Source organism: Microtus pennsylvanicus, chromosome 22, assembly GCF_037038515.1.
Source record: "Microtus pennsylvanicus isolate mMicPen1 chromosome 22, mMicPen1.hap1, whole genome shotgun sequence".
Classification (NCBI taxonomy): domain Eukaryota; kingdom Metazoa; phylum Chordata; class Mammalia; order Rodentia; family Cricetidae; genus Microtus; species Microtus pennsylvanicus.
In genome coordinates this window covers 10,551,728-10,578,187 of record NC_134600.1, presented here as the reverse complement: position 1 = coordinate 10,578,187, position 26,460 = coordinate 10,551,728, and the positions used below count along the sequence as shown (strand labels likewise).

The 26,460-nt window shown below is 38.8% G+C and overlaps 1 protein-coding gene across 1 annotated transcript in view; it reads left to right on the top strand.

Annotated features, from left to right (window-relative positions):
• Positions 1-25,704, top strand: part of Col3a1 (collagen type III alpha 1 chain) — a 36,207-nt gene extending 10,503 nt beyond the window's left edge. The window contains exons 5-51 of the mRNA XM_075955900.1: positions 742-819; positions 2,400-2,453; positions 2,949-3,002; positions 3,683-3,736; positions 4,867-4,920; positions 5,080-5,133; positions 5,368-5,421; positions 5,734-5,778; positions 5,911-5,964; positions 6,364-6,408; positions 7,033-7,086; positions 7,507-7,605; positions 8,083-8,127; positions 8,224-8,322; positions 8,511-8,564; positions 8,675-8,782; positions 9,431-9,484; positions 10,030-10,128; positions 10,464-10,517; positions 10,662-10,760; positions 11,032-11,085; positions 11,188-11,241; positions 11,560-11,613; positions 12,141-12,194; positions 12,665-12,709; positions 13,241-13,339; positions 13,426-13,533; positions 13,768-13,821; positions 14,377-14,430; positions 14,512-14,565; positions 15,211-15,264; positions 15,892-15,999; positions 16,273-16,326; positions 16,616-16,669; positions 16,857-17,018; positions 17,129-17,236; positions 18,126-18,233; positions 19,252-19,305; positions 19,391-19,498; positions 20,041-20,094; positions 20,574-20,681; positions 20,950-21,003; positions 21,101-21,208; positions 21,970-22,261; positions 23,207-23,394; positions 23,725-23,967; positions 24,736-25,704. Coding sequence (XP_075812015.1) covers positions 742-819; positions 2,400-2,453; positions 2,949-3,002; positions 3,683-3,736; positions 4,867-4,920; positions 5,080-5,133; positions 5,368-5,421; positions 5,734-5,778; positions 5,911-5,964; positions 6,364-6,408; positions 7,033-7,086; positions 7,507-7,605; positions 8,083-8,127; positions 8,224-8,322; positions 8,511-8,564; positions 8,675-8,782; positions 9,431-9,484; positions 10,030-10,128; positions 10,464-10,517; positions 10,662-10,760; positions 11,032-11,085; positions 11,188-11,241; positions 11,560-11,613; positions 12,141-12,194; positions 12,665-12,709; positions 13,241-13,339; positions 13,426-13,533; positions 13,768-13,821; positions 14,377-14,430; positions 14,512-14,565; positions 15,211-15,264; positions 15,892-15,999; positions 16,273-16,326; positions 16,616-16,669; positions 16,857-17,018; positions 17,129-17,236; positions 18,126-18,233; positions 19,252-19,305; positions 19,391-19,498; positions 20,041-20,094; positions 20,574-20,681; positions 20,950-21,003; positions 21,101-21,208; positions 21,970-22,261; positions 23,207-23,394; positions 23,725-23,967; positions 24,736-24,882 — 3,945 coding nt within the window. The 3' untranslated portion in view covers positions 24,883-25,704. The remainder of the gene's footprint in view (positions 1-741; positions 820-2,399; positions 2,454-2,948; positions 3,003-3,682; positions 3,737-4,866; positions 4,921-5,079; positions 5,134-5,367; positions 5,422-5,733; positions 5,779-5,910; positions 5,965-6,363; positions 6,409-7,032; positions 7,087-7,506; positions 7,606-8,082; positions 8,128-8,223; positions 8,323-8,510; positions 8,565-8,674; positions 8,783-9,430; positions 9,485-10,029; positions 10,129-10,463; positions 10,518-10,661; positions 10,761-11,031; positions 11,086-11,187; positions 11,242-11,559; positions 11,614-12,140; positions 12,195-12,664; positions 12,710-13,240; positions 13,340-13,425; positions 13,534-13,767; positions 13,822-14,376; positions 14,431-14,511; positions 14,566-15,210; positions 15,265-15,891; positions 16,000-16,272; positions 16,327-16,615; positions 16,670-16,856; positions 17,019-17,128; positions 17,237-18,125; positions 18,234-19,251; positions 19,306-19,390; positions 19,499-20,040; positions 20,095-20,573; positions 20,682-20,949; positions 21,004-21,100; positions 21,209-21,969; positions 22,262-23,206; positions 23,395-23,724; positions 23,968-24,735) is intronic.
• The last annotated feature ends 756 nt before the right edge of the window (positions 25,705-26,460 follow it).

Below are 26,460 nucleotides of genomic sequence, written 5' to 3'. Positions count from 1 at the left end.
GCAAAGTTAAGTGGGAGGGGTGTAAGTGAACTCAGAAAACTCCACAGATGCTTGTGATTTATGTAACTGCTTTTCCAAAACAATTCAGGAGCAATGAGCATCATGGAAATCAAATAGAACCTATCTAGACCTGGAACTTAAAGCAAGCTCTGAGCCGTTCTGATATTTTTCCTTGTTTACAATGGTTCAGTGCTTAATTGGGAGGGGTTCAGCTCTTATTACATAAAATCAGAAACCATATATATATCATATATAGTTGATTATGTATATGTACATATATACACATACATATATATGTGTGTATATATAGTTAAAATCAGTTTTATTGGCCTTTTGGGAAGTTTATTTTACTTCCCCATGTTTCGTTGGAGATTAGATACTTAGAGGTAATGACATCAATGTTCCTTTGTCCTCACATATTCAATTACTCTGTGTGTAATGCTATAACTATTGTATAGAAATAATGATTTCAGTGATAACATTGAGGGACAAATTAAAGTGAAAATTTTTCATTCAATACAGTTTGTTAAAATCTCATACACTACTCAATAAATATTTCTGTAGCAAATATAATATTTAAAGTCATAGACAGACAATAAGCAGAAAAGACCTCACATCTGGCATGCTGAAATCTATCAGCGAACAGTTCATGCTGCATACACTTACTCTAAATGCTTCAGAAAATTACTATGACCTTTGTATTAATAGAATCTAATCTATGTACCTGATTTTTTTCTACAGAATTATTCTCCCCAGTATGACTCCTACGATGTCAAGTCTGGAGTTGGAGGAGGAATGGGTGGCTATCCCGGACCACCTGTACGTACAAATGTTTCTGAGCATGTCTAAATATCACCCAGCATTTGTTTCTTAACTCTTGAGTGATGTTCTTCCGGAAATACAACATTTTCATGGAATTGTAGAAAACGGCTCCTTAACTACCAAAGCTAGAAGAGAAACCAACAACATTGCTATGATTTTCTATACTAACTCATTTCCTTCTTGTGGCATTTTATGCCTTGCCAGTATTGTTAATTCTTCATGCCCACCTACATAAGGGCTCTCCCACTGTAACCTCATAGACTGTCTAATTGAAGGCAGCTTTGTTAAGGAGTGTTTCCACTTCTCATTTTCTCATCCACGTTGCTCAGCATCCTCTTTTCATGTTTTAGTTCGCTGAATTTTTCATTCTAAAGGACAGTTTAAGTCATGAATGTTCAATATCACTTTTCATCTTTCCCCCAAGCTTTAAATCAAGTATGACTGGTTTTAGAATCATTGATCTTTTATGTCCATCTATCCTAAAGAATACCTATTCACTTTGACTGTGAAGGCCTTTCCAAATGTAAACGTCCCAGAGTTTTAATAACAGAAAACAACAAGAATCATTCCAAGTTGGATTTGAATGTGGAATACTATAATGACATATGCTGGAGATGCTTGCTCTTGAATCACTCTCAGGGAGAGGAATAATGTTGAAGCCCATAATTTACTGCAAATAACAGAAACATCACTGTAAATAAATACAATATGCTAATATATTTGTGGCTTCTAAAGTTAAATAAAAAAATTTATCAGTAGATACAAAAGAACTGGTAAGGAGTATTATAATTGGCATATATGAAATTGAAAAATGTTGACCAACTAGATGTTTATGATGTTCTAAGTTTTTGGTATTTTTTTAATGTGGGAAAGTCACATGGGGAATTATTTTTATGAATATTGGTTATTACTACACTCATGTTATAAATCCTCCTTCAATAAGGTACGCAAACCTCAATAAAACTACCACGTATTGACATTCCAGAAAGATAAGTCAGAAACTTGTTGTCAGAATTTAGAAATAGTTTCTGAATGGTGATGACATCCATTTGCTTTAAGTGTTTAGTGGCCCATACCTTATGTTTACACCCAAGTCTTCACATCAACCTGGCGGTAACATATTAATACAGTCATGAGGTTTGAAGCTGACTGACCCGCTTAAGTAAGAAACACTCATAAGATCTATAGTGTGAAGATATTTTCCACATGATGCTTAGGCAAAAGACAAGAAATTGTTTTTAACCGAGGGAGGTATTAATGAAACACTATAAAGCTTATCATTATATTTTCTACTGACTTTTCGCCCTCTGAATTGCTTTTCTTAAGGGTTGAGGTTAAAAATTTTAACATTGATTCATAATCTGAATGACTCCCTAATTTCATCTGGAGTAAGGTTTTCATGCAAAACCCTTTTTGGAAATCTCATAGAATTAAGCATATCAAGGCTTGTTACCAGATAACAAGATATAGTTGTATATGTTTCAAAACACATTGGCATCATGTCTGAACAGACATCACTCTGTGCAATGTGTTTCCCATTTATCTACTTGTGTTTATTGTTTAAATTTGCATTCTAGGGTCCCCCAGGCCCTGCAGGCCCCCCTGGCTCTTCTGGACATCCTGGCTCCCCTGTAAGTATAATGCCTACTGGTGTCTTTATCTTCATGAATATATAAATCAAATTAATATAGATATGGTTATAATCCATTTCAGCATGCACAGTCACAACTAAGTGAAGCTGCAACCAAGAAACATCATTTTAAATGTTACAATCTCATATTTAATGTACTCCCTAACAACTATTATCAATGAAAATTTTGATAAAGTTGAAATACATGTTTCACTTATAAACAATATGCCTTTGAGTTAAGAACCATTCAATTTCAATGAAATCTTTATTTAATCGTGAAAAATATGTTTTAATCCTTCATAAACTGTAATGGAATTCTTGACTAAATTCACTAATCATGACTTCTGACTATTCTCAAAGTATAAGCTTTTTATATGAAGCTCTTGTTACTTTATTTACATATATTACATAATGTGGCAATGATGTCATAATTATTATTTAATAATAGAAATATTACATAATATTAAAATATATTTTCAATATTATTTTACTTTAGGGTTCTCCTGGATACCAAGGTCCCCCTGGTGAACCTGGTCAAGCTGGTCCTGCCGTAAGTAACACTTAGATTGCTGAACACATTGACAGTTCACTTCCCATATGAAATCTATCAATTCCTGAGTCTTTCATGGCTATATCTAGAGTGCAGATTGCACACATGCTTGAATTTTTACATAATAACTTAGCATTTTGGGGTATTTGAGGGGAATCCAAAGATATTGGAGATTCTTAACTGGTTAGCCATCAAAGTTATCCATTTCCCAGGGCTAACAAAGATCATCCATCTATCTAAGCATCTAAGGTTTCTGTAGACTCCCCTTGTGTCTATTCTGTCCCTGTGCTTATAGGCTTGCAAACATCTGCATATAGTGAAGAAAAAGATCAGAGTCCTCTGGAATCATATGCCACACAAACATACAGAAATTAAAATAAATTTTATGTTAATACAATATTTCAAAATATTGAGAAGTGTATTTATATTTTTGTATAGTCAATGTCTTAAAATATACAAATGCATATACAAATAGAAACTTTTAGTATAAGATATAGATACATGATATCTAAAGTTTTTAGTAAATTTTTAACAACAGCAAAAATTAGATGTAATGAACATATAATATTAACTCAGTGTAATTTTCATGGTGAGAGGTTCTGAAGGATGTTTCCCTCCAGATGCACTTAACATGCAGTGACAAAATGTTGAGCTTATCTATTTCTATTTTCTCATTTTAGGGCCCTCCAGGACCTCCTGGTGCTATTGGTCCATCTGGCCCTGCTGGAAAGGATGTAAGTATTCATAGTCAAAAAGGAATATAGTAAAATTCAACTTGAATGATAAACCATGTATCCTTCATGCCACTATAGAAAAGTCTTAGAAAAACTTTAAAGTCTTTATTCAAAAAAAATTTGTAGTTAGGTAGTGCTGGCACACACCTTTAATCTCAGCAGTCTGGAGGCAGAGGCAGAGGCAGACTGATCTCTACGACTTCAAGGTCAGTCTGGTCTATGGTGAGTTCCAGGACAGTCAGGGCTATTACACAGAGAAGCCCTGTCTCAAAAAAAAATAAATAAATAAATAAAATAAAAAACCACAAAACACCCTAACAAACATTTTCTGTTATTAATGGTGGTTGGTAGGAGTCTCACAGCCTTTTATGCTGAATTTCCTAGCTTCTTAATTCCCTTTCTTAAGGGTGATGGCCAGCACTGACCAGCACTTCTTAAGTTTCATGGATAATCACTCTCTCTTACTGAGATCCTCATCAGAAATCTTGCAACACTTCTATCTCTAAATCACCACAAGATGAGATAGTTGTCTTCACTTTTCAGGATGCTAACATTTTATCAACCTGTTCATCTCTGCATTGCATTTGCAAAGCTGTACATCTGACAAATTAGAAAGTGATAGAATTCTCAGATATGCTTCATTTTCATCCCAGAAGGAACAAGATTTTTTCCTTTACATTCTGTAACAAATAATCAATATATTAAGATCATTATTTTATGAGCATAAATGTATAAATATTAAATATTCTCCTTTTTCCCTCAAATAATTTCCAATGCTATATTCTTTTCATTAACTTTGGGAAAAATCTGAATATTGGGAAGAGAGACATCAGTACTAGGACATCATAGGCTTATGACAAGGTGGACGGGGCCTCCTTTAGCCCTTCCATTGAGAAACCTGATGTCACTGGTAGATGGCTCTCACCTATCAACCTAGCACTAGGTGGCCGTTGGAGGTTCAGGAGCACAGCATCAGCCAGGGCTATCTATGCAGATTGTGTCTCAAATAAGTACCCAATCGGAAGTGGTCTGATCTCATAACTGCATGTTTGATCCCACCAGACCTCTCCATAGCTTCACCCCATTTCCTCACACATGAGCCTTTATGCATCCTTTATTTCTCTGCCTAGGGAGAGTCAGGGAGACCTGGTCGACCTGGAGAACGTGGACTACCTGGCCCTCCGGTAAGTCTCCTCCGTTTGGTAACCTCCTCAGTCACAAGCATTTTAACTTCAAAAGCGCATGACCAAATTGAAATCAACATAAAGACAAAATGCATTTCATTGCTGGATTTTGAATCTATTTGAATGTTAATTAACGTCTTTCCCATTCATTACGTTTAGGGTGCTAAAGGCCCAAGCGGCATGCCTGGATTCCCTGGGATGAAAGGGCACAGAGTAAGTGACCCTATGCTTACCCCTAACTCTAACCCTTTATTCATGAACTTAGTAGGTATAATGTGTTGATGGCAAAGCATCTTTATGTTTAACTAAATATTAGGTGAAATCTGCCAAGTCCAAAATGGGTCAATCTAATAAGAACAAAATCCATCAAACGAAATTTAGTGTAAGACTTCCATTTTGAATTGTGCACAAATCTTAATTTTTTTTTCTGTTTTTAAATTTTCCCAGGGTTTTGATGGACGAAACGGAGAGAAGGGTGAAACGGGTGCTCCTGGACTGAAGGTGAATTGCAGCCCACTGTGGGTTTGAGCGAACTCATTTAGAGTCTGTCAACTGTTCTTTACATGTTATCGACGACAGCTGATAACCAAGCCTCTGGCGTAGAAATGTTTGCGCATCCCCGAGAGACTAATGAATATGTAGAGTTGGCATGTACTTAAATGCCGAATTTTACACTTCTGATAATTAAAATTAAAGGCTTAGAACAATTTAATATTACCAAAGTATATATTTTCCTTAGTCTCTTCTATGACACAGTATTTCCAATATCAAACAGTTTGCTATACAAAATCATAACATTTCGTATGTCTCTAGGGTGAAAACGGTCTTCCCGGAGACAATGGAGCTCCTGGTCCCATGGTAATTATGTTTCCTCTCCTATGATTCTCAGTACTAATACTAACCATCCAGCTCCGCTGCCTTTCTCCTTCCCGTCTGTTCTCACACATGGCAGGTTCATGGTGAGATCATTACTCTCAATTTTGCCTGCAGGGTCCCAGAGGGGCTCCCGGTGAGCGAGGACGGCCAGGCCTTCCTGGAGCTGCAGTGAGTATTGTCACGGTGTATCCTGATGAAGGCAGAGGTATCTCTTCTGGAAACGCTGTCTTCAAGATCAGATCAGTCCAGATTTGGATATAATGATATAGAAAAGAAAGCCTTGCATTTAGTCTCCCTGCTGATTCCATTGGTGTGGGGGTGTGCGTTTGATACATGCATTAGAACCTCATATTTGCATTCAATTCTAAAAACCCAGAATCCAGGCTTGCTGTGCCTCCTGCGAGGTGTCTCAACAGTCTAACACTGACTCTAAATATAAGTGATAGTAAGGGGACTTTAATATATTTGAGGAAATTCAGTTCAGCTGAGCTTGAATTGTAATCAGACGTTACCGGTAATTAACCTTCCATAAATAAGAAAATATTTGAGACAAACTTCTCTTTTTAGGGTGCTCGAGGCAATGACGGTGCTCGGGGCAGTGATGGCCAACCAGTGAGTAATGTTGGATATAACCCCACTTTGTTCCAAAGTATTTAGAGCTTGTGGATTCTACATTACATTGTCATATTGTCATATTACTATATAGCAAACCCACATTGCCACTTGATGACTCTTTTTAACCCTAAAAATGGAAATAATTTGTAGGTCCATCCAGTACTTGATAGTATCCATCATGTTATCATTTAAATCTATATGGACCCCCAAACTATGCCTCCCTTCTAGCCATGACCATTAGTCCCAGTCATTCGCTGACATGTGTTTAACATGTACTTGTGTTTCATAGCCAATATTGGTTATGCCAGTTAAGAGATATGCAAAATAGATGGTGATGTTACCTCTATGTAAATAAGAACACAAACGCTCAGGGGTAAGACCCTGCACAGTCACAGGATGTATGGAAAAGCAGAGAGAAATACAAATGTTCTCACCTCAGATTTAACCCTCTTCTTATCTTACACAATGTTCCCCTCTAGAATACCCGTGTGAATGGCAAATGCTTTTTCATTTATATGGTGTCTCCTGTACTTTTGATTACTCATGTGGCTTCGTTTGATGATTATTCTAGGTGTTCAGTCTAACCAATTTTTATTACTTGCCTATTTTTCCTTGTTTTAGGGTCCCCCTGGTCCTCCTGGAACCGCAGGTTTCCCTGGGTCCCCCGGTGCTAAGGTAAGCATGTAGTTCTAACACATTGGATTGCTTCTCAAAGTTGACTTGTAAAAGAATCAAATGTATATTTTCATCTACAGAGAACTTTTTAATGCCTTAATCTTGATTCTAGTACATTTATATATAATCCTGATTCATATACATGTATACTTATACACATATATAATTGTTAGCATTCTACCATTCTGATATTTATTCTGATGACTTCTGCCTTTTCCCAGGTCCTTTCTGGGAAACAATTAGAAAACAGGCAAACTCATATCTACCTTTATCCCCTGTCTTTATGATATCCTTCATTTTATTACAATATTTATCCATAGTACTATAACTTTAGAGAAATAAGTTTAAGCAGAACTGAAGTGTAAACCAAGTTATTCGAAGTGGAAAGGACAGCTGACACATTGGAATTTGACTCTTTAGGGTGAAGTTGGACCTGCAGGGTCCCCTGGTTCAAATGGCTCCCCAGGACAACGAGGTGAACCTGGACCACAGGGACACGCTGGTGCTCAAGGGCCTCCTGTAAGTAGCAGACAAGACCTGAGAGGAGCCAAGCTGCTAGGCTTACTCCTTCAAAGCATGCTTCAACTTGGCTGTCAATCGAAAAGTATTCTTTGAAAAAGCGTAATTTCATGTTATACTCTAATTAGGTTCATAACAAAAATGGGAGTTTGTGCACTGTAGAATTCATGAATTCCCATTAACACAGTGCAGAGTAGAGAATATAGCATGAATGTAAACTATAGGTTACTTTTCTGATGCCTGGCAGGTTGACTACAGTAAGCACCAGCCAGGAAATAAATAATCTCTGACTTAATTCCTAATTATTTTTTCTACTTTCCTATGTTGGGCTACTCTTAGGGAAATGACATAATCTCTACAATACATAATACCTGTCAGTAAATATATTCTCTAAACAATATACTATACATGCGAGGTTTTTGTTTTGTTTTGTTTTGTTGCATCCTGCTAAGATGCTCTCTCCCCTTTTGCACATAGGGCCCTCCTGGGAATAATGGCAGTCCTGGCGGCAAAGGTGAAATGGTGAGTTGAATCTCCCTCCCCTCATCCCACACCGATTTATGGATTTAAGTCTGATGGGAAAATAAGACGGTCCGTGCATGTTTGTGCTGTCCTTAGGGTCCCGCTGGCATTCCTGGAGCTCCTGGACTAATGGGAGCTAGGGGCCCCCCTGGACCAGCTGGGACTAACGGCGCACCCGGACAGCGAGGTCCTTCAGTAAGTTCCTTTCTCCTTCAGTGCCTGGAAGTTCAAGCTTACCTATCACAGCAAAATATTGCTATTCCTTTTGCTTCCTCTCGGTTAAGTGTATATGGCTCTCCTTCGAGCTGTATAACATCTGGCTGGTTATGATTTTATTAGCCAAATCCTCATTGTCTTTACATGGAGATTTTGTTTCTCTTTAGGGTGAACCCGGCAAGAATGGTGCAAAAGGAGAGCCAGGTGCTCGTGGTGAACGGGTCAGTACCAAACCAACATGCTTGGCTACTTAGAAAACCGCAGCGCTCGGAGAAAATAATGGGTAAAATTTTCTCTAGTAAATTTCGTCCCAATGCTTTATATCTTTTAGGGGGAAGCTGGATCCCCAGGAATCCCAGGGCCTAAGGGTGAAGATGGTAAAGATGGATCACCTGGAGAACCCGGTACAAATGGGCAGCCGGGAGCTGCTGGAGAAAGGGTAGGTTTCCATAGTAACCTGCTTCACCTGCAACGTACAGCAATCTTTGATTCCCCCTGCCCCATTTGGTGAGGCGGGGTCTTATTTATAGACTACGTTGGCTTGGACCTTACTCTGTAGCCCAGGCTTGGCTCAAGCTCATGGCAATCCTCCTGCTTCAGCTTCCCCTAATGCTTGCATTAGAAGCATGAACTATCACACCAGTTTAAAAGCTAACAAAAACCTGTAGTGGTAAATTGCTTCTACACAGAGTCTCCCTACAGGCTGACCTCAAATTTAAAGATTCTCCTAACTCCACCACCTAAGTGGGGGATTAAAGCTGTGTACCACCAAGCTCTTCTGGTGTCCCATCTAAACTTAAAACCCTGAAGAGTTTCAGTATGTGTATTTCTGTCTTGTGTGTGCATTTGGCTGATGGGTTGTTCTGTGATTTATTCTTTTCCTCTGTTTCAGAATTTTGGTTTTGTCTTATTTAGTATTATTTTTTTTCAGTTCTGAGAAGTGACCTGTACTTGGAGGGCAATGCTCTACTATTAAATCCCTAAACTCCTATTTAAAGAACTTTGTAGTATAAGAATATTTATACCCATGAATTATGAACAAGTTTTAATCTTATAAACTGAAATGTTTAACTGTCATTGTTTCCAGGGAGCTCCTGGCTTCAGAGGACCTGCAGGGCCAAATGGCATCCCAGGAGAAAAGGTACACACCTCAGTTCCTGAATGTCATTACTACAAATAGAGGTTTCTTCTCTACATTATCCCATTAATGGAAAGATAAATATCTGGAGGAAATATATTAGAACAACAAAACGCAAAACATCTCCTCGTGACCCTAGTCCCTGCCCCATTACTTCCTGTGCTCTGTGATGAGCAAAGTCACTTCCTCTGGCAGACAGGGAGAATCCCTGACCCCAGTGTCACCACAAGAACCACAGAAAACCACCTGGATATTCAGGGAAGGCGCCACAGTAATTTCTCACCATTAATGGTGCTTCACTTTAAACACACATAAAGGTATAGCTAAGTCCAATTAATAATGTTTGTTATAAACAAGGGATATTCATCACAGCTGCCTCATTTTTCCCCCCAACATGACATCCAAAGCTAAACCATATGATCTTAAAGGGCAGAACTCAGCAACACAAACTCTCCTTGAGAAGCCAAAGGACTCCACTAGTCACAGATTCAGAGTGTCAGTGCCTAAGTCGATCAAAACTCTCTAAGGTTTGTTATCTCACAACTTAGGGTCCTGCTGGGGAACGTGGTGGCCCAGGTCCTGCGGGGCCCCGAGGAGTAGCTGGAGAACCTGGCCGAGATGGAGCCCCAGGAGGCCCAGGAATGAGGGTAAGGAGACATATCTGTTTTAATCACACTGTAATGTAGTAGGAAGAAAGACAATTCAAGTGATGGCAAACCAAAAACAACTTCAAGCAGATAATACCTTTCCAAAGACTCAAATTAAACAAACTAAATCCCTTGAAGAAAACATGGGTTAAAACAGATGAAGGAAGAAAGAAAATTAAATATTTGACTAAGATGATTTTTTTTTTAACAGAAAGTACGGAATGCACTTACGAGGCTACATATAAACATGGAAATCAAAAAATTGTTCAAGTTGATTATATAGTACTTTTTCATGTGACTTTTTAAGTCATCTGACAGTTATATTTTTCATTTAGGGTGTTCCCGGAAGCCCAGGAGGACCAGGCAATGATGGGAAACCAGGACCTCCCGTATGTATAACTATGACATCCCTTTGAATTAGTCCTGTAAAAATTGGAATGCATTCATTGGCTAGATTTGAATAAGTGTAGGTATACTATACTCCGATAATGTGTTCCTCCAACTCTAACTAAGGTAGATATTTCTCTTCCTAGGGAAGTCAAGGAGAAAGTGGCCGTCCTGGTCCTCCTGGCCCATCTGGACCCCGGGGTCAGCCTGGTGTCATGGGTTTTCCTGGTCCTAAAGGAAATGACGTAAGTTCTAACACTACTTTCTCCAATAAATATTTGACGGATCCCCTTTGGCTTTCTATAAAAAAAAATGTCAAGATACCCAAGACTTAGCCTTCTCTAAAAACATGGACGAATATATGAAATTGAGCATTGTGTTAGAGACAAATACGTAATTGGCTATGGTTGTGTGTATGTGTGTGGCTGAGCAGGTATAGGAGGATCCAACATGGGGTTTGGACTTTGATTACTGATTTTTTTCTTTATTTATGTAAACATTTACCCTTTTCTTTAGGGTGCTCCTGGCAAGAATGGAGAACGGGGTGGCCCTGGAGGACCCGGCCTTCCCGTATGTAGCTTTTGTCTTTTTCTATCTAATAAATTTAGTCATTTCCAGACTCCGAACTTTCTTGATATATGTATTAATTCTGCTTGCCTGTCATTGTTGTAGGGTCCTGCTGGAAAGAACGGTGAAACTGGACCTCCGGGCCCCCCAGGCCCTACTGTAAGTACTTGTGTTACTAAAGAGAGAGATAGAGGGAAACAGAGCAGGGGCAAGCCTTCAGAAATTATGCAATCACTGCACTGTAGTAGAATAGTTCAGCAGTTTCTAGACTTCCTTATTTTCTTATTGAATCAAATGTTGGTATGCACTACATGTTGTACTTAATTTGCCTCGAGTATCTTCTATAGCCCAAGCTTTGCCTAGTCTTCATATTCTTACCTTTGACAGTAAGCAATAGGCCTGCTGGGAGGTGAACTGTAGACTAACTAGGAAAGGCCAATTTTACAATGGACTCTATCATTGTGTTTCTCAACCTAGGGCCCATCTGGTGACAAGGGCGATTCCGGACCCCCTGGTCCACAAGGATTACAAGTAAGAGCTTATTCTTTGAGTGTTATTGTCTGTTAAAATTCCTTATTTCCCTTTCAGACCTATTTTTGTAGAATAAATAAACTTCAAGACTTTTGTTCCCCTGCTACATGTTCATCTGAAACTTAATTTGTAGTCTTTTTTTTTCCATTCTGAAATAAAGTATTAATAGTAATTTCTTCTATGGCTGTTCTAGAATGTACATATAAAGTTATTAAAAATGAACTGAACTTCTGCAGTTCTATATGCACACTTATAACTCTCACAATAAAAAGTCTATGTAGCTAAATTCATCTACCCTTATTCCTCAGCACAACTGTATATACAGAAACAAAAATACAGATATGAGCCCAGGTTTGTAAGGCATAACCACCCTCTATCTGGCATTAGTTTAAATAGGGCAAACATTCTATACCTTAAAAATATAGAAATTATGTCATGAACTACTTTGAAAACTAGGCTTACATGTGAAGAGCTTTCTCAAAGCCATTTTTGAAGTGATCATACGATGTTATTCTGTTGATTTGCAGGGAATACCTGGTACCAGTGGTCCCCCAGGAGAAAATGGAAAGCCTGGCGAAGCAGTAAGTCACCTCTTATTTTGGTAAAGTTGGCGACTACATGAAAAAATCAAAAGCATGTATCTATCATTAACTTTGTATGCCCAGGTAGTTGAGTTTTGTTGACTTAGATCATAGAATACTTGCTAGAATGCTTGAAACTCTCCATTAGATCTCTAGCAGAGCGCACACCAAGTACCTGTCAGTTTATTTTCTTTGAAGAGGCATGTAGAGTTAACAGTTCAAGGTCACCCTTGGCACCAGAATGAGTTTAAGTTCATGAGACCCTGTCTCAGTAACCACAAAGAAACAAAGATGAGTTGCTTATGATGTCACTCGCTCAGTTTAATTTTTTTATAAACAACAGAATTAAAGTGCATAGCTTGAAGATTTAAATAATTGTACAACATATAGACACAGCAGATGTCGATGTTGTTTATACTTGTGCAATGCATGTTGACAAATGCTTACCATATATAATGCTGACCTCCTAGGGTCCAAAGGGTGAAGTTGGTGCGCCTGGAGTTCCTGGAGGCAAGGTAATTTTACTTTAACTTTTTAACGATGTTATAGAGCAACTGATTAGGGGAACACCTTTTTCTCCTTTTTAGTAATTTGAAGCAAACTGCAAACATTGCAATGCATTGAACTTGCTCCCTCTGAATGTTCTCTTCTTCTAACATAAATACGTGCCACAAAGTCAGCCACTCAAGAGGAAATGCTGTTAATGTATGGGTTCTCTGCAGAGAATTGTCCTGCTGGAGGAAATGTAAACTTTACCTCTCTGAGTAGTAACAGTAATTACTCCCAAGACACTTGTCCCTTAATCAGAACAAATACACATTCCATTGTTTTACACTTTTTAGATTCCTGTTTTCAAGCAGCTAATCAAAATTTTATACTCAAAAATTTCAAAACCATTAAGAAATAAAAGTTAAAAACTTAGGAGACGTAATCAAAGTCACTGTAATCCGCAGTGTTTCTCTTTTCTGACTCTAATGTGTTACTAATGTGGATGTTATCTTTTCACTGATAGGATACTAATGTAGATGTTATCTTTTCACTGATAGGGTGATTCCGGTGCCCCTGGAGAGCGTGGACCACCCGGAGTTGCAGGAAGCCCTGGTCTTAGAGGCGGAGCTGGACCCCCTGGCCCTGAGGGAGGAAAGGTAGCTGCCCTTCCAGGCATCCTGGACTTAAGGAAGATGCACTTCAATTGCTTTCTCGTCATCTGACATGCATCTCTTTATCGCAGGGCCCTGCTGGTCCCCCTGGTCTCGCTGGTGCTACTGGTCCCCCTGGTCTACAAGGGATGCCTGGAGAGAGAGGAGGTCCTGGGAGTCCTGGTCCAAAGGGTGAAAAGGTACTGATTGTTTGATCTTGATTCTACAATAAACTTGATTTTATAGATTAGAGGAAAGCCACTTTACTAGAAACTATTTCCAAAATTACTGTTATCGTTTTATTTTAAATGAAATTTGACATAGGGTCCTATAGCGACTATTAATCAAATACCAATTCTAATGTCAGCAATTCCTGAGGGTTTCTCTTCTTGGCCAGCATTCACTGGGTGATGACACCGACTTTTGTTTGGCAGGGTGAACCCGGAGGTGCAGGTGCTGATGGGGCTCCAGGAAAGGATGGGCCAAGGGTGAGTATTCACATTTGTGAGAAATGGACCTTAAGGTGTGGTAGACCCTACTTCAGCTTTCAGTGTTCCCAAAACCACTCTAATGAAGTAAGACCATGTTAGCATGCCCTGAACATTGAAAAGACACTAATCACTGGACTGTTTAAATTCTTAGTTTTATATCTATCACTTCATGATAGTTCATCAGTGCCCTAAGGATGGAGAGAATCCTTAATAATATAAAAAAACAAAAGCCAGGAATGACTCTCATAGCAAGTCAATAAAAACTAAGAAATAGTTTTAAAAGATATTTCAATAAGATCTTATATCTTCTCTAATGGAGGTTTAAAAAAAGCATCAGTTAATGAACATGGTGAATTAAATTACTTTCTTTGGTCACACTCACAGAATAGTGAGTTTACTGGACTCTCTCACATTGTTACCAAGCAATCAAAGTATCATGTGAGCCACGAGAGAACAAAAACGGATCCCCTTTAGTAGATGAGTGTCTCTAGACACTGATTAATACAAGAAATGATGTTGATTTCTTCCCAACTAAAACCCCTCTTTCTGCAGGGTCCTACTGGTCCTATTGGCCCCCCTGGTCCAGCTGGTCAGCCTGGAGATAAGGTAACAGCACTATTGCAAACAAAGTCAACCTTTGCTTCAGTGAAGACTGAGGAATGACAGCATCGTTTGGTCTTTTCTCAGGGTGAAGGTGGTGCCCCTGGACTTCCGGGTATAGCTGGACCTCGAGGTGGCCCTGTAAGTGGCAAAGACATTTTCAACATATTCTTAACCCCACACAGGTCATTGTTTTGTTTTAGGAGCGTTGCCCCTGCTACTCTTTTCCTCCTTTTTTGACTCTATCCTTAAAATATATGAGATTCAAGAAAATATTTAAAAATTTAAAATCCATGTGAGATTATTTTAAGGTACCCCATTTCCTAAATAACTCTGGGGAAAGCACATAAATTGAAAAATACTATACATTTCTAAATGAGCATCTCTTAAACTTTGCCAGAAGCATCTTCCAAATCAAAACTCCTTTACCTTTAAAAAGTCTTGAAACTCAAAGCTCAGCACCTTTTTGTTTAATCAATGTCTTATCATTTTGCCATATTTTAAATACTTTACATTTGGGAGTTATATAATTGCATGTATTATTATTATTGGAGCACTTTGAAGGCATAGCCATTGCAAGTTATATTGCAGTCTAGAGACAGAAGAAATCAACAGTTCTGGTGTTCCTTTCTAATTTTGATAAGAAGTCAAAAAAGACTTTCAGGTGAAACTGTGTTTGCTGTATTAGCTGTTTTCCTACTACAGCAAGATGAGACTATACAGAGGGCACTGCATGATCCCCGTGGGGAAGGCTATCACCGTGACTAACAAGCTATTTTCCTTCAGGGCGAGAGAGGTGAACATGGACCTCCTGGACCTGCTGGCTTCCCGGGAGCTCCTGTAAGTGTGGATGTCTAAGCACGAACGTCCCAATGCCCATTTTATCATCTTGCTGAAAACTAACAGATACAGTTATTTGGTCCCAGTCTTTCTTCAGTCACTTTACTCTTTGAAGTTACTTTATCAATTTTTAGGTTGGTGTTTAACTAATTCTATTGTTTAAGCTTTAGGCAACTTAAACCCCTATCCTCTTTTATGCTTGGGCAAGGAGGCAATGCAGCATCACGATGCTCATTTTCAAATCCATAGCCTTTATCCCTATCATGTCTTCTTCTTCTTCTTCTTCTTCTTCTTCTTCTTCTTCTTCTTCTTCTTCTTCTTCTTCTTCTTCCTCTTCCTCTTCCTCTTCCTCTTCCTCTTCCTCTTCTTCTTCTTCTTCTTCTTCCTCCTCTCCTCTTCCTCTCCTCCTCCTCCTCCTCCTTCTACTTTCCCTTTCTCTTCCTTTCTCACAATATTTTGACTGATTTAGTTTTGGTGTGTCTTCAGAGAGCCTCCTATTTCTATTTGATGGTAACATCTTCCCAACCCTAAAAAAAAAAAAGTTCTATGTTCTAAAGAAAAGGAATGCTAATCCAAGTGCATTGTGGAGGAAGTTAGCTCACAGGCTGTCGCTGTTGCTCTGTGCAGGGACAGAATGGTGAACCAGGTGCTAAAGGAGAAAGAGGCGCCCCTGGAGAGAAAGGTGAAGGAGGCCCTCCTGGAGCCGCAGGACCCCCTGGAGGTTCCGGACCCGCTGTGAGTCTTATTGCTAAATAATCCCATAAAACATTTTGGTTTATTAATAATTTAACATTTCAAATAAGATCTTGTGTTATGAGAGGAGAATATAATCATCTTTATAAGGATATACTCAATCTAAATTTTGGTTTCAGTAGTTTAGATATTATCAGATGTGAGCTATTTTAATCTCTTTAGGGTGATATTGCTGGTCTCCTAATGCTTAATGCTTTTGTCATTTTTTTATTTTGGTGTTCAACTTAGTATGTCCTTCCTCCCTTTTGTATTTAGGGTCCTCCTGGTCCTCAGGGTGTCAAGGGTGAACGCGGCAGTCCTGGTGGTCCTGTGAGTACTGATCCCCTTTACTGTCACTCTCTGAGTTGTTACTGAAAAAGAAAAATGTATTGAGTCCCAATCTATGGAAAGACCTCCCAATGACACTAGAGTGGCAGAGAGAATGTGCAAGTCAGTCAGTCAATCACGGGCAGTTGGGTGTAAATCTGAAGCGGAGGTGGGACACCATAAATAACTTTAGGATGGAATTCAGGTCCTGGTCCATTCCTTTGCTTGACATTTGTGTGAGCAAAGATTTATGTTCTAGTTTGTCTCTGATGGCTGCATTTCTGCTTCACAGGGTGCTGCTGGCTTTCCTGGTGGGCGTGGTCTTCCTGGTCCCCCTGGCAACAACGTAAGCACTTTCTAGTCTTCTTCGAATGCATCTTACTGATAGACTTCATATATCTAGGAGGAGAAAGTGATATCTTGATACGCTATTGCCAAATCCCATATAAAATTGAAAATAAGTAAAAGGCAAGGACAAAAACAAAACAAAACAAAAACTCTTAATGTATATTTTAAATTTCATTTATTTGCAGGGTAACCCAGGCCCCCCAGGGCCAAGTGGAGCTCCTGGCAAGGATGGCCCTCCAGGGCCTGCTGGGAACAGTGGTTCTCCTGGCAACCCTGGAATAGCGGGACCAAAAGGTGATGCTGGCCAACCTGGAGAGAAGGGACCACCTGGTGCTCAGGGACCTCCGGTGAGTGGCCCTGTTGTTCTTTTGATTGACCATATATTTTGATAACAAATTTAATAAGGGAAATATACCTGTGTAGAAACGAGCTGAGTCTTTCTTATCTATTGCACCAGGGATCCCCAGGCCCACTCGGACTTGCGGGACTTACTGGAGCAAGAGGTCTTGCTGGACCACCAGGCATGCCAGGTCCTAGGGGCAGCCCTGGGCCTCAAGGTATCAAGGTAAGTGTAGTTTTCTTGCGCTGGAGTCTTGCTTCCCTTCATGGATGTAGAGATTTCTTCACTGTATCAGATACGAGATGGTTTCTCATCGCTACACAAATTATGAAAGATCTGAACTTCTCTATACATCTAGGTTTATAAAAGAAACAAAACTTTTATTTAATCATTCCAAAATGCATAGGGAAAGCATGTCATAAACAAGACTTGAATATATACACAGACAAGCCAATGTCACACAAAAAAAATCAATTTTGATATTTCAAACACCACTGTTAGGAATCTTGTGAACCTTCTCTAGTTTTTTCACTACACCTGTGAAGAGAGAAGGTGCTGCAGCTCCTAAACATATCAAAGTGTAATTGATGTCAGCTGCCCATCCCTTCAAGCCATTTGCTCTCTTGGTTTTTTTTCATTGATATTACCATAATGTTATAGGGCTTAGTATCTGAAGTGTGCACTCGGCAAATAAGCTTACACAATTCCACTTGTATCTGATTTCATAATATGATACTTTATGTACTCATTTCAAAACATGTGAGTTTAACAGTACTTAGCATGTCTTCCCAAGACTCTAATAAATCCTGATTCTCAAGGTCAGCAAGATGATGGTTTATCATTAATATTTCTATTTCTCTACTCACAAATTTCTGTTCCTCACAACCAAATGTTTTAAAAAGAGTTTTTGCCTTTCTGAATCACTGTGTGGTTAGAAAAACCCAAAAATCTTGCTCCCCCCAATTTTTTCCTTATAAAGGGTATGGCTTTAAGAAAGTTGAACAGCAATATAAGTTGAATAAAACACCTTTCCCCTTCCAAGATGAAGAAATATGCCTACATCCCAATAATTGGTGTCTTAAAGTAAAAATGTCTTTTATTTCTTTTTACACAGGGCGAAAGTGGAAAACCGGGAGCCAGTGGCCATAATGGGGAACGTGGTCCTCCTGGACCCCAAGGTCTTCCTGGCCAACCTGGTACAGCTGGTGAACCTGGGAGGGATGTAAGTAGCTACTGAAAGAAGATGTCCAACCAGTCAGCTAACATTCAAGTTGTCGGATACATTTTCTTTTTCAACGATGTGTATTTAATTGTGTTTGTTTATGTGTGTGCACATGGGCCCATAGGAACTATGATGCATACATGGAGGTCAGAGAACAGCTTTTAAGGAGGTCAGTTGTCTCCTTCCACCACATAGCTCCCCAGGAGTGAATTCTAGGCATCAGATTTAGTCACAAATGCCTCTAGCCATTGCACCATCTCTCCAGTACAAAATTCAAGCATTAATCAAAGAGCCCTTAATGTCTATGATGATCTAGATATAGGTCCATGTAACCTATATCAGAGAGCTCTTCTGCCCTCTCTGATAATCATCCTGCTATATATAAGTTAGAATATTACAAATGCCTATGGCCAATAATATCTCTCAATAAGTTCACCAATGAAGGAAATGCAGTTGCTTAACTAATTTAGGAAACAGGTTGATAAAGAAAATTACAGCATACAGTTTTGTATAAAATTTTCTTTATTCATTGGTAATTATTAATTTTTCAATTAATATTCTGTATTAACAAAATATTTAACAGGGTCTATGTATTTTGAGAGCTATATTTGATGCTGAAATATTAAGTAAACTTAATTTTGGGTTTCCATCATAAATTTAGATCTCCATTCCTCAAGAATCATTTGCTAACTGTACTATAAATACCATTTTTTTTCATTATTGCTCTCCTCATATTATTTTGTGAAATTTTAGGAAAATAGATATCCTGCATATCTGCCAAAGAATTACAGTTCTTCACAGGGCTAACCCACATTGTAATATATGGAATTTCTTATGGCCAAAAACAATTTTCACTTCTTCTGAGAGACAGGGGCAGCAAGGGGATTGGGCATGAACTACCATAGTGGTATCTAATACTTTGTATACTAAATAGAGATCATCTCTTAAAAGAACAAAAGGCTTGCATAGTATTTGGATAATTTCAAGTCATCTTTCTCCCCCTCCCCCTTCTAACCAGGGAAACCCAGGATCAGATGGTCAACCAGGACGAGATGGATCCCCTGGTGGCAAGGTATAACAAACTAGGTACAGTAGACATATGTATAATTAAATTTGATGGCCGTCATAGTTACGTGAGATTCGTGAATTTGTTCCAGGGTGATCGTGGTGAAAATGGTTCTCCTGGTGCCCCAGGTGCTCCTGGTCATCCAGGGCCACCTGGTCCTGTTGGTCCAGCTGGGAAGAGTGGTGACCGAGGAGAAGCGGTGAGTTCCCCATAAGCATCTTCTCTTTATATGCCCTGGTCCGTCCAAAGAAGACTGGGGTCAGGATAGCAGGTTACTTCTGTCCAGTGGGATGTATCTGTGCTGATTTCAGTCGGGATTAATGGGCATCTGTCTATTTGCTGCAGGGGTGCAGTTAGAATTAACAGGGCTCTTTTCTTGCTGCTTCTGTTTAGATTCCTTTGTAAGGATGGAGGAAGGGAACAGATTTTAAAGGCTAGAGGAATATTAGCTTCCAGTAATAGTATGGGCACTACTATCCCACCACAATGGAGCTAGTAAATGTTTTTTAGGGAGAACTGTTTTCATTTTTGTAAAATTTCAGACTGGTTCACTGTATTTAATTTTTTTTAAAATTAAATTAAAATTTAGGTAATTCTTGTACAATATATTGTGACCATGTTTCCAGTCCCCCATTCTTTTCACATCCTCCTGTCCTCCCGACACACTCAACTTTTCAAAATGGGGTTGAGTGACTAAGTTCAGTCCCACAGGCTGTGCTCATTTGATTGTTTATCTCCTAGGGTCCTGCTGGTCCTTCTGGTGCTCCGGGTCCTGCTGGAGCTCGGGGTGCTCCTGTAAGTATTAAGTGTTTGAGCCTTTGTGTTTGTAAACTCATTTTAGAGTGTTAAAAAAGATACCTTGTTGCTTTTTGAAAGGTCTAGGAAATAGATTGGATGACAGATACATAACTGTGGAGTAAATACAAATGTATAGTTGATGATACAGAAAATGATTCAGCTTCTGAACTAAAAGTTCCATCCGGCTAATTATGGCAGCATCAATTATGAGCATTGATTGCATCACCAATCCAAAACTGTAAACTGAAACTGTCATTGTTATTTTTTAGGGGGATTTCTAGCTAATAGGATCCTACATAATATAATACATTTATTATTACAATCTATAGGAAGATGCTATGCAATAGGTTATAAAATATTAATTATTATAAAGCTAATAGAATTCTGAAAATTATAATCAACTTATTATCAATTCGTTTTTATTTCCTCAATATGTTTACATAATAATGACCTTAATTTGAAATATATTTCTAAAGGGTCCCCAAGGTCCACGCGGTGACAAAGGTGAAACCGGTGAGCGTGGCTCCAACGGCATCAAAGGACACCGAGGATTCCCAGGCAATCCAGGTCCCCCAGGTTCCCCTGTGAGTGCATCCACTTTTGCAAGCCCTCCTTTACTGCATGACCGATGAGGGACTCTGAGCAGAACACTTTCCACCTCTGAACAATAAGCTAGAAGATGGGAGGCATGAACTCAAGAGCTTATTTCAAATAATGGGTTAGCATGAAGAAAGGCAAAGAAAGAGAGAAGTTTATTTCATCACGGTCATTGTGGTCTGGACTGATCTTAAACAGTCCATCCCATAAGCTGTGGGAGATTTTCTCAAGTCTCTGTTCTTCCTTGCTTTCCAGGGTGCTGCCGGTCACCAGGGTGCAGTTGGTAGTCCCGGACCTGCCGGTCCCAGAGTAAGTGTCGTAGAAGCCTGTCAGAAGGTGCCTATTTTGAAATGTTTGCACTGCAGGCATGTATTCTAGCATTATAACATCTTGCTCATTTCTTCAGGGACCAGTTGGACCACATGGGCCTCCTGGAAAAGATGGTACAAGCGGACATCCAGGTCCCATTGGGCCGCCAGGACCTCGAGGCAACAGAGGTGAAAGAGGATCTGAGGTAAGGCACTACTCGTATATGCATGACTTAACTCGCTGTAATCCATCATTTCAGAAACCCTTCATTGTTTTTAAACTGAAGTAGCCTGTTGAGTACAATCTAATCATTTACTTTAGAAAATAATCATTATTTTTCTTACTTCATTACAGTAAGACTTTTTTGATGCCACAGCGACATGGAGAAAATTTATAGTTTGATGAGTGATATTTTAATATAATGACAGCTACTTAACTAACCAACCTACACCATGCCGACCTCACACCAAGGAACACACGGATGCAATTTGATTTTTGTAGGGATTCCATTAATTAAACAACCTTTTCAATGTATAGTCTTGCTACTGCTAAAATCATGACTAGTGCCTTCATGTTCCACAGCTTTGGGGAAAATGTAGCAATAAACCATTGTTCTGACAAACATACCCGTGACAAATGAAAAATCAATATGCCACAAGCACAGAGATGCAATGCCAATGGAAATTTGAACCCAGAAGATAAAGGCCCTTTTTGATTTTCTCACGCCAGTATTTGAAGTGTACTTTGGGGGGGGGGGGGCTGTTCGCTCCCATATTTGTCGGTAATGAATTACATTTGCTGTAAGTTGAGAATCATGAAACTACAAAATCATATACATTTTTTTTAATTAAAGTAATTGTCCCAACATATGTGGATTGTTTACAGTTCACTTTCCTAGACATGTGGCTCAGTCCTTCAGTGGAAATCCAAGAAAAGCTTCACTGACACATTGTCTCATCCTCCTAGGGCTCACCAGGCCACCCTGGGCAGCCAGGGCCCCCTGGACCTCCTGGTGCACCTGGTCCTTGCTGTGGTGGAGGAGGTGTTGCTTCCCTTGGAGGCGGTGAAAAGTCTGCTGGATTTGCACCCTACTATGGCGATGAACCAATGGATTTCAAGATCAACACCGAGGAGATTATGTCTTCCCTCAAGTCTGTTAATGGACAAATAGAAAGTCTTATTAGTCCCGATGGTTCTCGTAAAAACCCAGCGCGGAACTGCAGAGACCTGAAATTTTGCCATCCTGAACTCACGAGCGGTACGTCTGAGTCTTTATCACTCATGGCTGTAGACTGTATGAGAATTTGACCAAGAAAGTTTTTCTGGTGGAAAATATTTTAAACCCATATACTACCCAAACATTAGTAATTAAGCTGAACACACTTGAGAAAACAGAAAAACAGTATTTGAAGCTGTGTTTAAAGTATAACATAAGTAACTGCAAACTGTTTCAAATATAAGAAAATTTAAGGACAGTTTTACAAAAAATTTTACACATGTATTTCTAACAAACAAAAAGGATTTAAATGATCAAGTGGCATGCATCATTCTATTCCCATGGTTAGATATGCATAATTTTATCATTTTGATTATTATATTATATATTACAATTCATTTTGATGAGCTAATGACTAAGTGTCAATTTTACTTAAATAACTCCTGCCTTTTATCTACTGTGACATGTGTGATTTTATTTTTATTTTAAAAAAATATATATTATAATCAATATAGAAATCATCTTTTAATTTCAAATTTTGAAATATCATTTCAAAATTATTTCAACTTTTAAATATATTGACAAAGACCACTGCTTTTGCTCAGAGTAACCTTTGGACATTAATGAAAATATGAAGTATCAGGCAAGTTCAGCTATGATGCTGCAAATCTGTAGTAGAATGTTATCTTTGAAATAAATGGTGAGATTTAGACAAGTACAACACACCAAGGGGGATATATATATATATATATATATATATATATATATATATATATGTCAACGGCAATGCTTTCTTTCTAATTTTAATACTGCTATGGCTCTTACTAACTTTCCACTTCAGACATACCAATCAGTTGTGCTATGCATTACCTGCAAATGCATTAGCACTCAGTACTCGGAACCAGATGAACAAGCAGATCTTCTGGCCCAGGCTCCCCTTCTGAGTTCTGTAACGAATTCCCCTTCTCTCTATTGGTGACTCTGCAGGCGAATATTGGGTCGATCCTAACCAGGGTTGCAAGATGGATGCTATCAAAGTGTTCTGTAACATGGAAACCGGGGAGACATGCATAAACGCCAACCCAATGACTGTTCCACGGAAGAACTGGTGGACAGACTCTGCTGCTGAGAAGAAACATGTTTGGTTTGGAGAATCTATGGATGGTGGCTTTCAGGTGAGAACAGACAGACCTTTTAAATCAAGCTATGCCTAAATATATGTCATTTAATTATTTTTTCCTTTTACCTCTTCCTGGTGACTAAGTAGAATACCTCAAACACTTGTCTGATGAGAAAACTATTGCTCCTATAAAAAGCTGGAATGTATTAGGGAAGTTGAATCTAAACACCTTCTCTACTTGCTGAGGCATTCACTTCTGCACATAATAAAATAGCATATCATGTATGTGAAGAATTTATAAAGCCATGTCCACGCTGATAGTGCGTGAAGCCCTTACCTGAGGCTGCAGTCACGACCTCTGATGTATCCTTCTGTCCTGTTACAGTTCAGCTATGGCAATCCTGACCTTCCTGAAGATGTCCTTGATGTACAACTGGCATACCTCAGGCTCCTCTCCAGCAGGGCCTCTCAGAACATTACATACCACTGCAAGAACAGTATTGCCTACATGGACCAGGCCACTGGCAATGTCAAGAAGTCTCTGAAGCTCATGGGATCGAATGAAGGGGAATTCAAGGCGGAAGGAAACAGCAAATTCACCTACACGGTCCTGGAGGACGGCTGTGCTGTAAGTAACCATGCCTCTGCAAGCAGGATGGCAAATATCATCAAAATTTGTTGCTTATTCATTCAAACTATTCGCCAAGAGAAAGTAAAAATCAATTAGGGAGACAGAAGCTGCCTAGTGGCATGAATTAGTTAGCATCTACTCATCTGTTCCAGAAACGTTAAATATTACCAAAGTGTAAAATATTACAAAAACAGAGCCTAACTTCTAGATGGAAAACAGGTGAAATGAAAATGAATGAAATTTAAACTCACAAACCAACTTTGATAACTGGAATATTTACTGTATATTCTATATATTTTTTATTATATAATATCCATCAGATATAACCACTTTTTTAAATGTAAAGGTATAACATGTGACTTAAAATCTATTCTTTTTTCTTGTAATTTACTAAAAGGAGGAACTCACTTCTACTGCTAGCTACTCCCATTGTGAGTGACTCACCCACTTCTTAGTAAAGCAACCCACTATACTATAAAAGGAACAACCAGAACCAGGCTTGAAAATGGGTTAGCCTATCTGTGACTATCTCCCTTCTGGGTTAACACTTAAGTCTGCCCAGGGTTTGACTAATAATTTTATTGATCAACCAAGAACATTAAAACTTCAAATACAGAAGTTCTCATATGTTTTAGAAGGTTCCATGTGCACTAACTACTCCATGAGAGCAGAAGACAGTTGTCCAACAAAATCAGTTAAGCATGCCATCTATGTGCTATAATGCCATGGCTCTTTTATAACACATGTTTTTCTTCTTTTGAATAGAAACACACCGGGGAATGGAGCAAAACTGTCTTTGAATATCGAACACGCAAGGCTATGAGACTACCCATCATAGACATCGCACCCTATGACATCGGTGGTCCCGATCAAGAATTTGGTGTGGACGTTGGCCCCGTTTGCTTTTTATAAACCAAACTCTATCTGAAACCCCAGCAAAACAAAAACCGCACCCGTGTGTTCTTCTTGTTATAATCTTGTCAACCAGTGCAAGGGACCGACTAAATTCCAGTTATTTATTTCCAAATTTTTGGAAAAAAAAGGATAATTTGACAAAAAAGGAATACAATATTTTTTTTGCCATTCCGTCCACCCAGTACAGTTCAAATGCTTTTGTTTTATTTTTTTACCAATTCCAACTTCAAAATGTCTCAATGGTGCTATAATAAATAAACGTCCACACTCTTATGATACCACTGCGTTACATTCTTTGGACTCTAGCCCACCTACAGAGCAATGTTCACACTCACCAGCAAAATCCCTTCATTTACCAAACAGGCAAAGATGAGATTATAAATGACCTCCCTATTTTAACTACCTCAACTGGTCAGACAGACAAATTCTGAGTCCTAGAAGACTACACAATTTATGTATAACTTGACAAAACTTACAAATTTCATCCATTACATGTAGAATGTCGGTAAAATACAAAACGAGACTGCGGTACAGGAACTTGAAGGAGTACTTCCGGCTCACAGCTGTCTTCTTCACAGGGATCCATGCTTTCAAAGGTGCTTCTCTTCTGTCTTTGCTGGTGAACTTGCAAATATTTGGGAGGGCTTTAAAAACACGTTATGGTGCTACGGTATTTTCACTTTTAGAGTCTAGATCAAAATTAGTGACCTTCACCCAAGCCCTAAATGCACAGCATCCGTCCCTGTTGTTTGCCAGAAAGATCGATTGACAACGCTGCAGGAGCCTTTAGCCCTTTATCCTGTAAAAAACAAAAAACAAGTTTGGGGTTGCTTTTGTCACAATAATGCAGAGAATCCTTTCAACATTTTCTTTTGTAAGCTTGTATGTGGTTGTTGAATTTCCTCTCTTACATTCACTCATAATAAAAGATCATAATGAAACATTTCTGGTTTTGTCGCTTCTCACAGATTTAACCATGGCATGTTTACAGGCAAGAGCTTCAGTAATTTTCTAAAAAATAAAAAAAATAAAAAAAAAATTCTAATTGTGTAGTCCAGTAACACAATGATTTAAAAATATGAAATCGTATATGTACAGAATAAAGATGAGTCCTAGTGAATTCTGTACATTTTAGTGCATATGTAGTAGAAGCTTTGATGTTATTTGAAACTTAGGATGCTAGATTTGAAGCAATCAGTCCCCAGATAGAATCCCAGTGTTTTCAAGTGAGGATAAGAAAACGCCAGCGAGGTGTCAGGAAGTGATCAGCTGCTGCATGATTCGAAAGCCAGTTTCCTTCACCTGCATCTGCGGTGTGAAGATGTTGAAGAGAAATAGGAAATCAATCACCAGGGCTTGTCAGGGGGTGTACTGTGGCCATTTTTATCAAAAGACATGAGATAATAAATAACAGGACTAAGTTCAAAGTATCTATTGCCAACTTCAGTTAACAGTAATTTTTACTTGATGTATCAATCCAAATAAGCCACTAACTTCTATTTTTGAGACAGGTCTTGCTAAGTTGTCTTCCTTGCTAAGTCTCTTGAGCTCACTGTGTAGGTTAAGAGTTTTTGG